A 14,441-nucleotide genomic window follows, 5' to 3' on the forward strand; every position below is an offset into this window, starting at 1 on the left:
TCATTCACTTATCTATTCTTACAGTCACACCAGGACTCGATGCTGTTCAGCCTGCTAGGGGTCCTGGGTTAGCTACACAACGTGTTGAGCAGCCACCACGGGTCCTAAGGAAAACGATCCAAGGACCTGTGGGCAATATCCAAAAGGTAGAAGGAGGTGCCAGTGGTCTGGTTGTACCAGACCCCTGCCTTCAGCCCTGCGCCACGGAGAAAAGTTCTTGTGTAACTCGAGGGAGTGTACTTCTAGGTCATCTTGGTGCTGACGAAGAGTCTTCAACACTCCGCCTGGGATGTCGAGTTTCTTCAGAAAGCGCGGTCGCGCTTTCACAGGACAAAGCAGCATCTCCTTCGCATCGAAGGCGGTGAAGTCCATTAGGGAGGGGGACTGTGAAGGACTCTAACCGATCGTCAGGAACCGAAGGGTTCAGAGTCTTCGCTACGAATTCGGTACGAAATCGAGCGTCACGAATCCCCATCACCCTGGATGCTTGGACTTCGCAGGCAAAGTTCATGCCAATTACCTCAGAGGAAAAGAAGGGAATTGTCGTATGACCTATCCCTCTTCTCGACTTCGGTGATGTCCTGTACCCATACTGGTCTATCCGTCTGCAGCGAAGTTGTTGTTCTCGGTAGTGGATAGGACACCGACACTCAATGTTGGTGTCGATGGTAGGGTACTGTGACAAGCCGTTAAGGACGAAGAAAAGATTGTTATGGAACAACCGAACTAAGTCCACAGCGAAGTTCGTAACAGACTTGGGCGCTCTGACAGCTGCCTACTGACTGCGTTCGGTAGGAGGCAAGTTGTCCAAGCACCCGAGCAAGTCACGTGACCTTCGCCTTAACAGGGTTATGCCAAGAGACTAAACAAATAATTTGTTCGTCACCGATGCCAGAAGGCAAGGTGATGACTCTCTTAAGGCATGTGCCCAACAGGCGAAAGTCAATTGCCTTCTAGAGACCGAGGTCCTTGATGGCAAGATATCTCATAGTATAGTTGATTCTCGGGTAAGGAGAAACAACACTATGTGACGTTGAAGACGAAGGTGTACAGAAAATGCAACCTACGTCTTCACAGCTGACCGAGAGAAGGATTCTCAAGATTCTGAACCTGTGCTACAAAGACTGAGAACGCTAACCGCTATTGATTGCTGTCCGGTGAGGATCGTAGTTGCAATAAAAGCGGAGCGCTTCCAGTAATGAAGACAGGGAACTACTGCCTGAAGAACTGCTTCTCATGGGCTGAACATTTGGAAGTAGAGCTGTCAGGTCGGAGAGTAGCGATGTCTTCTGACATATCCTGTTAATTCGGGGCGAGCAATGAAAATTGCACACCTACGAATACGAGATATTTTGAAGACAAACTCAGATGTCTGCAAAAATCATTCGCATTATCGCAGTGCGATGCAGCGGTTGACTAGTACAGACTTCTGTTACCGTGCGGTAAACAGAAAGATGACAGAGTCTAAGAGATATCTCTGTTGAAAATTCTCTCGCAATGTCGAAGGCGATGAAATCGAGCGTCACAGCAGTAGATGGTCCTTCATTATTGCGAGAATCCCCGTTAATCAGAGACCTAAGTCCATGATTGTTGGGCAGAGATACGGTTCGGTAGTCAATCCAACCAGGGGAGAGAGAGACGTAACCGACCGTGCATCTCAGAGACCTAGCTGATACTGAGCCGCTATCAGGCAGTTCAATACGCAGTAGCTCTCGGTGACTCGTCATCCTGAACGTTGCCATGGTAATCCATTATTCCACGAAGGAATGCGTTCGGCTAGAACCATCGAGCATAAAGAATACGCTCGAGCAATTATATTTAACCGAAACGGATTTCGGTAAATACAAAAGCTGATTTGGTGTTGTCATGACAATACCAAGTAATCTAAAATCGAAACTGATAACTGCTGGGAGGTTGCAGGCAACCCCGAGTTGCAGTTCAATTAAAGATACAATTCGTCTCGGTCACAAACCGTAGAGTTAACTACGGTATGCGCCTACCCCACGGACAATTCAACTGTTAAAGAATCATGTCGCGAGGGTAATATACGTAGTATATTTGTAGGTTCTGTACCACGACCTCCACCCTAAATTCTTTTCCCCTCGAGGAATGAGAATAGGATTGGAGATCGACCGCCTTCGTTCTCTTATTCAAGAGAGTGAAGGAGAAGTCTTTCCCAAAGGAAAGCTTCAATGGTGAACAGAATACCGAAGACGATAGTTCAAGCCAAACTGGAAGTTCCCGTCCGTTCTTCTCTATTCCAGGTTAAGCGCCCTACTGTGAGATACTCTTCTTTCAGCAGCGGTCTTCTTCAAATGCTAGAAATTACAGGAATTCGAGCATAAGCGAGGTTCCCGATTATCGTGTAACAATTATCGGGGATTCTCGCTCACTTTGGACCGTGGTCTCGCCTGAGTGTTTGGAGATCGTAAAAAACTCGAACACTCTGAGTGCGCTAGAAATTCCGTAGAATTCTAAGCACTCTGCGAAACCCCACACCGAATTCGTCAGACGATATCGGCTGGTGGTCCTCTCGGTTCCCGTAGAAATCGGAGAAAGGGCAGGATCCCTCCTCAATGACCGGGGCTTACGTCAGGTAGGACCCGAAGGTCCCCCCGGTAGCGCAGCCCCTAACGTGGGATCTTACAGAGAAATCTCTGTAGGATCCCTCCCCTTTCCCTCGTAGCTGTAAGGAGAGAGGGAATGGGGAGGAATTGGATACTGGCTCGCCTTCCCAGCGGATCTAGCAGTTGGAGAAGAAAAGGAGCAGCCATCGCCTTACGGCGATGGCCTCTCAGAGCCTGGGAAAACGTATCGTCAGGAGAAAACGTTTTTCCCGAGGAGGGTTACGAACTCATACTGTAGGTAAGTGTCTGCCGCCACTGTGAACGTCGTCTGGGTGGGGCTGATCGACACCTGACAGTAGAGAGCCGATACCGCTCCGACTCATTCCAGTCCTCGTCGAGGTCGAAACCTCAGGAGGACCGAAGGGGTATTTAAATACGGTGTCCGAAGACACGTATAAACGCCTCTGTCGCAGTAGAGGTAGGTGAAGTAGCTTGTTCGACCGTCCAGAACTGAGAGAGCCTTCTTGTCCGGAGACGAGAGACTACCTGGTTTCAACACAGTCGGCAAGCTCCGATCGCGGCCGACCGCACCGTCGATTTGGGTTCCCTCTCGGGCCCCGAAAAACGACTCGAGCCGAGACGTGGCTCTGCTGGTGGGGCAGCGGCGATCCTTCCCCGAGGTCATTGTGCTGACGAATCAGCGCCGTAACCTCGGCAAAGTTCCTCTGGATCTCGGAAGTCACAGCATCTTGCAGAGTGGGACCTTGTTAGCCCTTCGAACAAGAGCATATTCCGAGAACCTTCCTCCTAAGAAGGGGGAACAGCGACAGCCCTCTCGGTCTTCCCCATCCACTTGCGCATACGCCCTGGCCGGTCCAAGAACCGTGCCTGGCACGTAGGGCGTTGTGGTGGATCATGAGGGGCGCACCCCTCACGATCACTCCTCAATACCTCGCTCCTCCCGGTGTAACCCGAGGTGGGTTGAAGGTACGGGAGAGGCAGACCTGACGCTCCCTCGTTTGCTGCGCTGGCATAACCAGCAGGCTTGGAGGGCTGCAGGCGATCGTCAACCCGCGGTGGCGATCGAGCTGCAGGCCTGGTCGAACCGTCTCGCTGTGGAGAAACGGCTGGACTGAGCACAGCGGCCCCGATCTCGAGTGTCAGAAGAGCTGGTGCTGGTTGCCGTACCCGGTCGCTTTCTGTGAGAGCGACGGTTAGGCGACCTGCAGGCTCCACTGTCACAGTGAGACCGGTGCTTGTCCTCACGGCACGTCACGTCGCTGGTTCCAGCCGTGGCTGGCACCGGCGAACGGGAGGACCTCTTCCCAGCCTCAGTCCGTGGTCGGTCGTGGACCGTCACGTCCTCGGGTAGCCAGCTGTTCGCCGCGAGAGTGAGAGCTGGTCTGGTGAGAGTCGCATGAGCGGCTGTCACCAGTCTTGGTTCCGCCCCGTGCCGTGAACCTGACGCTGAGCGGACTCAGAGGTCTGGTTCCTGGCTGCACGGTCGCTGGTAGGCGAACCGTACACTCGGTACCTCCCGCGACACGAGAGGCCGAGACGGACCCTGATGCAGTGGCAGAACCACTGACACCAGGCGAGGGAGTACCGGTGTTAGCCGGTACCCCTCTGGTCCCCGTAGTCTTCTTCCTTGCGGAAGAAGAGACGGGCCCCGCTCCCGAAGGAGCAGGAGGACCAGCGGAAGGAACCCTCCCGTCCCACCGAGGTGAGACGGTCCCGAGAAGCTCCCGAGGGAGACTTCTTAGGGAGGGAGGAGGCAACCTTCTTCTTCCTCGGCTGTGAAGCCTTAGAAGTCGAAGGGGAAGAGGCGGCAGCCGACGACGATGAAGAAGATGAAGACGACGACGACGACACCTTCCTCCTCTTCTTCGTCAGCTTCCTCAGGACAGACTAAGATCTGCTATCCAGGGCGGAGCCGGGGCTGCTGTAGCCGAAGCCACAGGGCTCGGACGCACCTGTACAGACAGACCAAAGTCTGGGGTAGTACCACCACGAACAGGGACGACATCAGCAGGTATGGGCATCTCAGGAACAGCAGGCACAGCCAGCACAGCATCGGTAGGGACAGCCAATGCAGCAACGGCAAGGGACAGCCAGCGCAGCAACGGCAGGGACATCAGCGTAGCAACTGCATGGACAGTCAGCCCAGAATCGGCAGGTACGGCAGGCAGCACCGGAAACACAGGAAGTGGAGCAGCAGCCAGCAACATCCTGGTACCGGCGGCAGGTCCAGGGGCGAGCTCTAGGGCAGCGGAAGTGTGGTCGCTGCAGCGCGGCAACCACGAGCGGCGGCGGCACGCCCCCCTCTCGGTATGGCGAACGGCACTTCACAGCGGCTGTAGGCAAGACTGTTACCACGTGAGGCGAGTACACCAGGTGAGGAGGGACGTCGTCACCTGGTTGCGTGGTCACCACTCCATGGGTGACCGCAGTAGGCCCAGACATAGAACCGCAGCCCCTGGACACTAGCACGCCCTGCAAATGGAAGGACGCCCATACCTCACCAAGGTCCACCCTCGTGGCAGTAGCACCTGCGGAAATAACAGTAGTAGCGATTAGTGGGGGGGAAGTCCCCTCGCGGGGGGGGGTGAGCCCTCTCCGAACGAGTGGAAGACCCCTAATACAATTGTACATCGGGCACCGAGCGCGCCCTCCCCCCGCGCTGACGGATCGGGCGAGGAGAAGAACGCCGATAACCTCCCCCCCCCCACCCCCCCCCCCAAGGGAAGGGCCATCTGTGGGAGCTGAGCGGGGGGGGGGGGGTGGGGGGGGGGGTTCTCGTTCCCCCCCCCCGCACAGTACCCATGTACCCAACAACAATATAAGAGCCCGAGAGCAATCGTGCCATCGGCCCGAATGCAAGGGCATAAGGATCAATTCCCTGACTGAGCGGAACTTGAACCAAATAAATATTGATGCAATCAATAATAAGGAATAAAATGAAAATGCATCTTGCATTACGATTCACTTCACAATGAATAAGGGCTCGGATCGAGCGCATTTGCGCCCTCGGTACCGAGCGCAAGGGTGAAAGGATCCATTCCTTACCTTTATGGATCAAGGGGGGTTTCTGGAAACACCTTGATCCATAATGAATTGATGCAATCAAAAAAAAAATATATGAAAATGAAAAGACTACTGCGCTTGCGATTTCACTTCATACAAATAAAAAGGGGAAGGATCAATTCCCGGGAATAGCGGAAACATTGATCCCAGTAAACAATGCAATCTCAATAAAAAATGAAAATGAAAAAGAACTGCACTTGCGATTTCACTTCATTCAAAATAAAAAGGGGGAAGGATCAATTTCCGGGTAAGCTCGGACACTGATCCAAAATGAGTATTGCTACAATCAAAAAATATATGAAAATGAAAAAGAATACTGTACTTGCGATTCCACTTCCATACTGAATAAGTTTCCGTGCCGAGCGCATTCGTTCGGCAACGGGCATACAGGTCAAAAAAATATAAATGAAAAGAGCACTTACTTACGATTTTCATCTACACATTTCCAACCCAATCTACGCTCGGAGCGAGCGCTCCTGCCTCGGCACCGAGCATACACAATACGAGGATCATTTCTTTTGGAAAATGAATTCCCGCACTTACGCATTTTTCAGTCCCCCCCCCCCCCCCCCCCCCCCCCCCCCCCCCCCCCCCCCCCCGGCACTCGGGTATCGGAGGGCGTGGTGAAACCAAGATCCTTTAATTCACAATTGAATTCAATGAAATGATTGTACTTACAATTCAGTTTCACTAGATAAATAGAAAAAGAAAAACACAATCATGCGAAAGCAAACGACGATGAAGCGGGCAGAGAGCGATGATACACGTCCACACGCCAGCAGGCCGAAAGCAAAAGTGATTTGTTTACCTACCAGTCGCGCAGCAGCGCGCGCCTGTCGGACAAGCAGTTAACTACCGAACCCCTTGTTCGAAAGCTTACGACCTATCCCAGCTGCCGCTAGTACCTTCCTATTGTAAAAGGACCGAAGGTTTGTATGCCGTGTCGGAACAACTTACAATTATGAGAGAGGATTACTGCTTTTGCAGTAATGTGATACTCATCACCATGAAACTACTATGAGATTCAGGCGTCTCGTAACACGGTTTTTTGGACTTTGCTCCTTGTCAAAGCATCGGATGTAGCTGAAAGTTGACATATGTATATTTTACAACCACACACAAATTTTGACAGCATTATCAATAACCTAAACCCGATAGTTCTAGCCGACGCCATGGCCAATGATTACGAGCCAAGAGTCGAAAAACATTCATTACGTACGCAAGGTAAACACCTTTTTGACGTAATGTTGCCCCGCCCATCCACCACACAGAAACTCCCATCGGCTCTGAAGCCCAAAGACTTTATGAATGGCGGAACGATTCATAGATGTGGGTGGGGTATCAGTGCTAGCGTAATAATACTACTGTAGCAGTAGTGCCGTAACAGTATAGCAGTCAATATACATGAAATTAAATGATCGCCTTGAGCATCATTTAGCACTTCTTAAAACTAGTCGAGAAATTAGTTTTTATAGCCAGAAGTTCAATTTTCTAATCCAACAATGGCCATGGTAGCCTTCAGTGTTATCCTGAATTATAACGAGGCGAAAGTGGGTGGAGCCTCAGAAGTCATCCTTCTGACGATAATTATTGGTGAAGGTTTTAAGCCAATATACGGTACCCGCTATTTTTTTTCAGTAAATAGGTAGCCAATAAATTAAAATTGCTTGACATTGGATATAGCAGTTATCAAATCAAGCTTGTCTACTATGTTTTTGAAAATTACCAACTATTCCCTACATCTTGTCAATCTGATTGTGATATAACCTATAAAGTAGACTGTATTTCTTAGGAAAACCTATTTTGGGAGTTAGACTAATATAATCGAAGTGTTTTTGTATTTATTTACATATTTTGTTGGTTGTCATTATGACCAATTATCAGTGGAGAGGTTCCAGAGTTCATAAAGGTGTACTGCTTTGCTTGTATTTAAATTTGTATGTCATTGTTGCCAGAGGTATAGCCTTCATTACGTATAGCCAATCATCCATCGAGAAAGAGGGAAGAAATGCTGTCATAAGTTACGTAACGATGCGTTCGAAACCTTTTCTCTGAGTAAGTTTGGCCCGTCTTAAAAAAAAAAGTCACTTTTACATTATAAGTACCTCAAATTTATTCAACCTACGTAATGCAGAATACAGTCAAAATTTATGTGTAGATATAATATGTATTCTGAATAAGCGTTTATATTTATGAAATGCATAGATAAAAAGTTATTGCGAAAAAACAGTGTTACGAAGCCCTGAATCTCATAGTAATACATGCTCACAAAGTAAGATTGAGAAAATATTATGCTTGTGCTTCAGTGTTGCCCAATAAATGCTTACCTGTGCACAAACATTTCTGGATTTTAATCATTAGCTGACTTCTTTATTTCCTCTAAAAGTTCATACTTTGTTTTGCAAAATTAAAGCTACCAATGATATAATCCAACATGTGTACCTTTACTCATCATCACCAGAAGTTTATTAGCTTTCTCCTTTTACCTACTCACACATGAAATAGATTTCTCCACTCTCTTCATTCATTCCTGTGCTCCTATCAAGTGTGGGTTTTCATTTATCCTCTTTTTCCAAGTCTGAGTTTTCATTTATCCTTTTTTCCATGAATTCCAATAACATCATCTAATGCTTTTCTGACAACCTGTTCTTTTCAACCCCTCCCATCACATCAGAACCATCTCAACCTAACTTACATTCTCCTGGATCTAAATTTTCTTTTTTGAATAAAACAAAAAATTAAAATGTCACATCGTTGGGATCTCTTAAAGAGACGTCCTCCCACGCTGGAATGAACATATATTCCAAAATAAAACGTGCTATGTAAAAGAGAACAGAATGTAAAATTTAGGCCAACACCTAAGCACTGGGACCTATGGGGTCATTCAGTGCTGAAACGGAAACTGACAGTATAAAGGTTTGAAATGTGTAACAGCAGGAAAGCTTCACAGTTGCACTATGAATCACTCCTAATATAGTTGATTCATAGTGCAACTTTTCTAAATCTTTCAATCATTCAGGGCTAAAGCATTCAATAAAGAATATCTTTATGAAATCCAAGGTTCAATTTTAAATAATTATAGTTATTCAACAAAAACCTCAGGAAAAATGTAATAATTTATTAGTGTACGTGACCCCGGCTATTCACAGATTATTCTATGAACCGTATGTATACCAACCACTCACGGAAAATTCCCCTATTCACAGTGTTTTACACTGAGAAATATTCAATTATAAATTACTGTATTCTCAAATAATTTTTTGTGACTAATGGTGCTTTTTGTGATAAACATGTACAGTAATAGTACCTTGAGAATACAAGCAGCCCACATACAAATTTTTTTAGATATGAGCTACAACTTGGTCCATATTTTTGTCCGAGATACAAGTGGAATCAGAGATACGAGTGACTGAGTTGCACTTCGGGAGGCTGTGCTAGTTGTGTACGGGTCCAGCATCAACACATCCAGCACTTTTAATGACACTTATTTGTCACATTTACTTAACATTTTAAAAGGCAGGCAAGAGCAAACCCATCTTCTAGTTAAATAAGTTCAAAAACAGCAAAAGAGATTGATGAAAGTATTGTTTTAATGTTATACATACTCATTGCATAAATGTGTAAAGCCATGAACAACCGAACAAGAAACAACTTTTTGCTAAGTACAACCAAATTGTATATAAACATCCCTTTGGCTTATATTTAATCCGTCGTATGATAGTAAACTTTGCCGTATGTTATGTTATAAACTGATGTTATGTAGAATAGGACTGATATATTTTATGTAATAACTTTATTTGTCTATAGATCAAAGATCAGCAAGGAAATATACTGTTAAATTGAAACCAAGTTGTAGCTGAACTGAGAAAACTGTTCAAGCGGCAACAAGGATAAAACTCCCGTAAACTTATGCCATCAAATAACAGTAGTTAAAATTGAGAGTAAATAACTTTTAATCAAAATTACAGGGCTTGAAAGAAAACATTTTACTGTTGTTTTCATGCTGATAACAGATAATGTAAAGGTCAATTACAATGAAATCAAGTGAAAATAGCAAATGGAATCACATCAATGTTTTTACACAAATATGCCCCTTAATCTGTTAAATAAAAAATAATTTAGTACACAACAACAAGACTAATTCGAGTCATATTTTGACTTAAAAACACGTATAACGAAAAATGACCTTGTCTCGTATAAGTGAAGTATCTAGATACGTATTCGTTTATGCTAACTAGAAGCATGAAAATTTGCTCAGAATTCAGTTAAATACGCCGAAATAAACTCGTATTCAACATCAGCTGATTTCCAAACCAAAACATTGACCACTACATGTTAGTAGTATTTTATAATGCAATAACATGAAAATACACACAATATTATTGGATACAGTGAAGTAATGTGTAACTTTTTATAAGACGCATGGAAAAGATACATATTCATTATGTTTTTATTTTATAATCAATACATAGCCATCAGCAGCCTGACATTGCTCAATTATACTGATGTCGGACCAAGTCCAATTCTCATTTCGTGTCAATTTTTTTTTCTACTACCATAGTCAGAATGGTTGAACCTCAGAATTGGCTATTATATTATTAAATTACTATACCGTATATGTATAGGAGTATACTGGAGGCTATGGCTACTGTATTCATATGTATATATATCATAGTACTACACAAGGCTAACTCTTGTTAATCTTATTCAATTTCTCTTTGTACTGAATTATCATAAGCCAATATGCATTAAACCTAGAGAATTACCTGAAATTAATAATTATTATACTGATATGTATAAAATATACTAGTAGTGTGGGCTAGGCTACCCAATACGTAAGATGGTACTGATTACCCTAATGTAGGCCAGGCATATTCACGATACGATTTTCCAACAAAAGATGGGTTTTTTTTAACCTAACCCCATCTTAAGTAGGAAAATATCTGTATGTGTTTCTTAATTAAAAACATGACTTTTTTTCATAATTTAGGATGGTTTGGGGATGTTTCACAGGGCTGGAACGGATGAAATCATTTCTGTTATTTTAAATTGGAGAAATTTGTTTGACATGCAAGTAGACTGACTTACGAGCTCGGTTACAGAACGAATTAAACTCATATCTCAAGGTGTGACACTATTTAAATACTCAGGTATAAGCATTTTTATTTATTTATTTTATTTTTACTATCAAAATAAACAGTTCTACGATTTTTTCAAAAAGGGGTTTTAAGTATTTCTGGATTTTAGCGATTCAAGCCAGGGTGGGTGTGTGTGTGGTACCCATCCCTTGCAAATACAGGGGAAGGGGGGTTGCTAATGTAAAATCTTAAATACAATTCCAAGGCAGTCCTCGGTTACCAGTGGGGGAGGGGGGGGGGGGGGGGGTTCCATTCTCGAGGGTGCTGACAAGTGAAAACCGTCAATAACCAAAACTCAGTGATCTATAGCACTTATGGCACTTATTGCACCAAGTTTCAGTTAATGGCGCCAATAACTGGTCAATGGCGCATCTGTTAGGTATGTTAACACCATAACATTACTATCAGCACATTATGGCGCCAATAACCGAAACCTGGCTCGTTATGGCACCATAATTCGCTGATTTTATGGCGTTAGACAATTGTCATAAAACCGGATCGCCATTAACCGAGTCCACCGATAACCAGGGACTGCCTGTATTTAATAACTGTATGCTCTGACACCCAGAAAAAAAACATTGACACAAAAATACTACCTGATGTGCATTCACCATTAACAACTTGAGGAACTGGCATTTCTTTAGATAACTACTTAAAAAATACAGTATAATGGTTTACTCACAAATATTCATTAGGTTACACATTCTGTTCATGCCCAATATTTTTTTTACTATGCTTTGGCATATACTAGCTTTCTTTACTTGCCAAAAATACACTTCAATTTAACTTTCATTTTCCTATTCTAATAACAATTTTAGTAAAAAAGTATGTTAAGTTATCCCCAAAATTGTTGCGTTTCAAGTTATCTTATAAACAGTTAAAATAGTACTCTGCAGCAAAGGGCTTGCTATTAATACTAAAAATTATTAAAATCAATATCTGGCTCCTTGATATCTTTTAATTTTTAAAGATTTAAATTTACCATTTTTTATTCTGCAAAGAACAATTAACCTACAAAAAAGAAAAATCCTCAAGCATCCAGCTTACATTTCAGAAGCCTAAGATCTTTTTAAAAATAATATCAGGACATAATGAAGAGCAAATTTGAAAACGACAATTTTTGCTATAGTGAAATTTATTCCAATACTCGACTCATTTCAGTTTACAAATGATTCTGATGCATAAAAGATATCATATCATAATTTTAGATCTGCATTCACAAACATTTTGACATGTATGAATCTAAAAATAAAAAATAAATCTTGAAAGTAATGTGTATTTTTCCTAGGTATACAAACTATCTCCTTTCATGTATGAGTACTCCTTAGCATGAGCTGGGATAAGTCAAAGAAACTTGTTAACCAAGTAATTAACTGGTGGTTATCCAACAGTAAACTAATTTGTTAAAAAGTTTCAATAACCAATTCCAGCTCACGCTGAAGAATACTCTTATGTAAAAGAAGCAAGTTTTTAGTGTATAATGTGGGATGTCAGCTACATCTGGGATTTTGGAAGATACAAGAAGAACAGTGTCAATTCACTTTTCAGATATACCCTACCCGATACTGTTGCACACTAGATGAACCCATTAAAGTTCCATATAACAGCTCAAATCAGACCTCAATGGTAACTACACCACAAACTACTCCTACCATTACTTGTTACAAGCAAAGGGTACACAACAATAAAAACTTACTTCTACAGGTTGACTAGGTGACGAGGAAGGAGCTTCATTCTGCCGTACTTCACTTAATCTATCGCTATCGGGCGGCCGTTCATGCACTTCCCTCTGGTCTCTTGAAGATTCCAGACCAGATTGAGATGCTAATGAATTAGATACACTATCACTAGAGTGAGAGGGGACACTACGGGACATGTTAAAACGTGCATGTTCCCTCCCCTCTCGAGAATCCTTATGAATGTCATCGTCTCCCCTCAGTCTCTTAGACTGCTGGGGACTTTCACGTAAACTAGCACTTCTCTTAGTGTCTCTACTGGCATTTCTAGGGGATGGGGCCTCATCTGGAACAGCCAAACCTTTGATTTTCAAGCACTCGGCTGCTTTGATCAGTCCGGCTAGATCAGCCTGCAGCACATTCACTTCCCCTAAGTACATGTAATTAAGGAGGGCTTCCAGTTCACTGTGCCTTATGTCTTTTAGAACTATCACTGGTTGGCGGCACTGGGTGCGGTTGAATATTTCCTCAAAATATTCACTACATGTTGAGAGCACCAGTTTGTGCACAGGATAAAACTTGCCTTCACATGCTAGTGTTACATCACTGTACGATTCCTGGTGGGGATGGAAGGAATTATTCCAGGCATAATCATAATTAATTTGACAAGGCATTTTGCAAAAGAAATCAATATGAGATGTGAACGAGACATTCTAAAATACTCAGCCTAATTGTTACCTCTTCATTATTACTCTTTCCTTGTAAATATGGCAACTTTGTGTAATCATTTAATTCTGCAAGTGAACATTAATTCAGTGCATATTTAGACAAAAAAATTTCAAAATCAATGAGGAAAAATCTATATGTATACCAGTTTCAACATAATACAAACACACACAAATGCAATACAAGTAATATCAAATTTAATTCAAGTGTTAATTATTAATTAATAAGTAAAATTATGTAGTCTTGAAAGGAAATAACCTGAAATTTAAAAAAAAAAAATTGACACAAAAAACTCACATACATTAAAAGTTTGGAGAGGTAAAGGTCAAATATGAGTACTACTGTATTCCACAGATTGTCACATTCATTTATAATTTTCCAATAAACAAGTGAAGTTTCAGGTATGCAGTGGGAGACATTTACCTTTCTCCGTATCGTGGACAAGACGTGGAAGAAAGTGGTTCCATGATTATTCCACTTCAGTGATAACAGCCCAGTATCCATGGTGGCAATCATACCTAAAGGGGCAAGAAACAGAAAAAGGTTAACATTTATGCTGAGTTGATATAACAAATGCCCCTGCCATACTGAATGGTGGGGAATTAATGTAGCTTTGGAGTTTACCTGGTCATCTCAAAATCACAATCTTTAAAAGTAAATTGTATGTTTCCTAACTATACAAACCTGAGGTCCTTTACAATAAGAATTGCTTATGGCAAACCTGGAATGCAACAGTTAAAACTTGAACAAGGTGGTTAGGCTGTAACTACCGTACAGTAGGCAGGGAGACCCGCCTGTCTGGATGTACACATCCACTTTGCCTTTCACTCTAGGTTTCAATTGAGGAGTGGCATGAGGTGGGCTTTAATGTAAATGACGTCAGGTTCTATACTTAGGAAAAATACAATTTATACTTTTAAAAATCATGATTTGTTCCTAAACAATATACAAACCCTTAGTCCTTTACAATAGGAAGACTTACTGGTTGGAGGGAGGAATCTGAGTGAGTCTCTTAAAGTGACTGGAGTTCAGCACATCTGGGCTACTCCTCCTGGTCAAAAGAGCGAGGAGTAGCCTGCCTCTGACAATTTGATCTGTGTATAAGAACTGCAGGATCGAGAGTCAGACTTCAGGACCTTTCCCAATGAGTAAGGAATCATAACTCATATGAAAAAGGCTGAAAAGAATATAAAGAGTCAAGAGGCATAAAGGCAAAGATTTGAGAAGAGTTTGCCTTATTGCCAGTCCCC

The 14,441-nt window shown here is 43.4% G+C and overlaps 1 protein-coding gene across 2 annotated transcripts in view; it reads right to left on the reverse strand.

Moving 5' to 3' along the window:
- LOC135200151 (broad-complex core protein isoforms 1/2/3/4/5-like) overlaps window positions 1-14,441 on the reverse strand; it is a 162,014-nt gene that overhangs the window by 127,801 nt on the left and 19,772 nt on the right. For both annotated transcript variants that reach the window (XM_064228501.1, XM_064228500.1), the window contains exons 2-3: window positions 13,615-13,709; window positions 12,486-13,082 (exon numbers count right to left, since the gene is read on the reverse strand). In XM_064228501.1, the coding sequence (XP_064084571.1) occupies window positions 12,486-13,082; window positions 13,615-13,707 (690 nt within the window). In that variant the 5' untranslated portion in view covers window positions 13,708-13,709. The remainder of the gene's footprint in view (window positions 1-12,485; window positions 13,083-13,614; window positions 13,710-14,441) is intronic.

Source organism: Macrobrachium nipponense, chromosome 26, assembly GCF_015104395.2.
Source record: "Macrobrachium nipponense isolate FS-2020 chromosome 26, ASM1510439v2, whole genome shotgun sequence".
NCBI lineage: Eukaryota > Metazoa > Arthropoda > Malacostraca > Decapoda > Palaemonidae > Macrobrachium > Macrobrachium nipponense.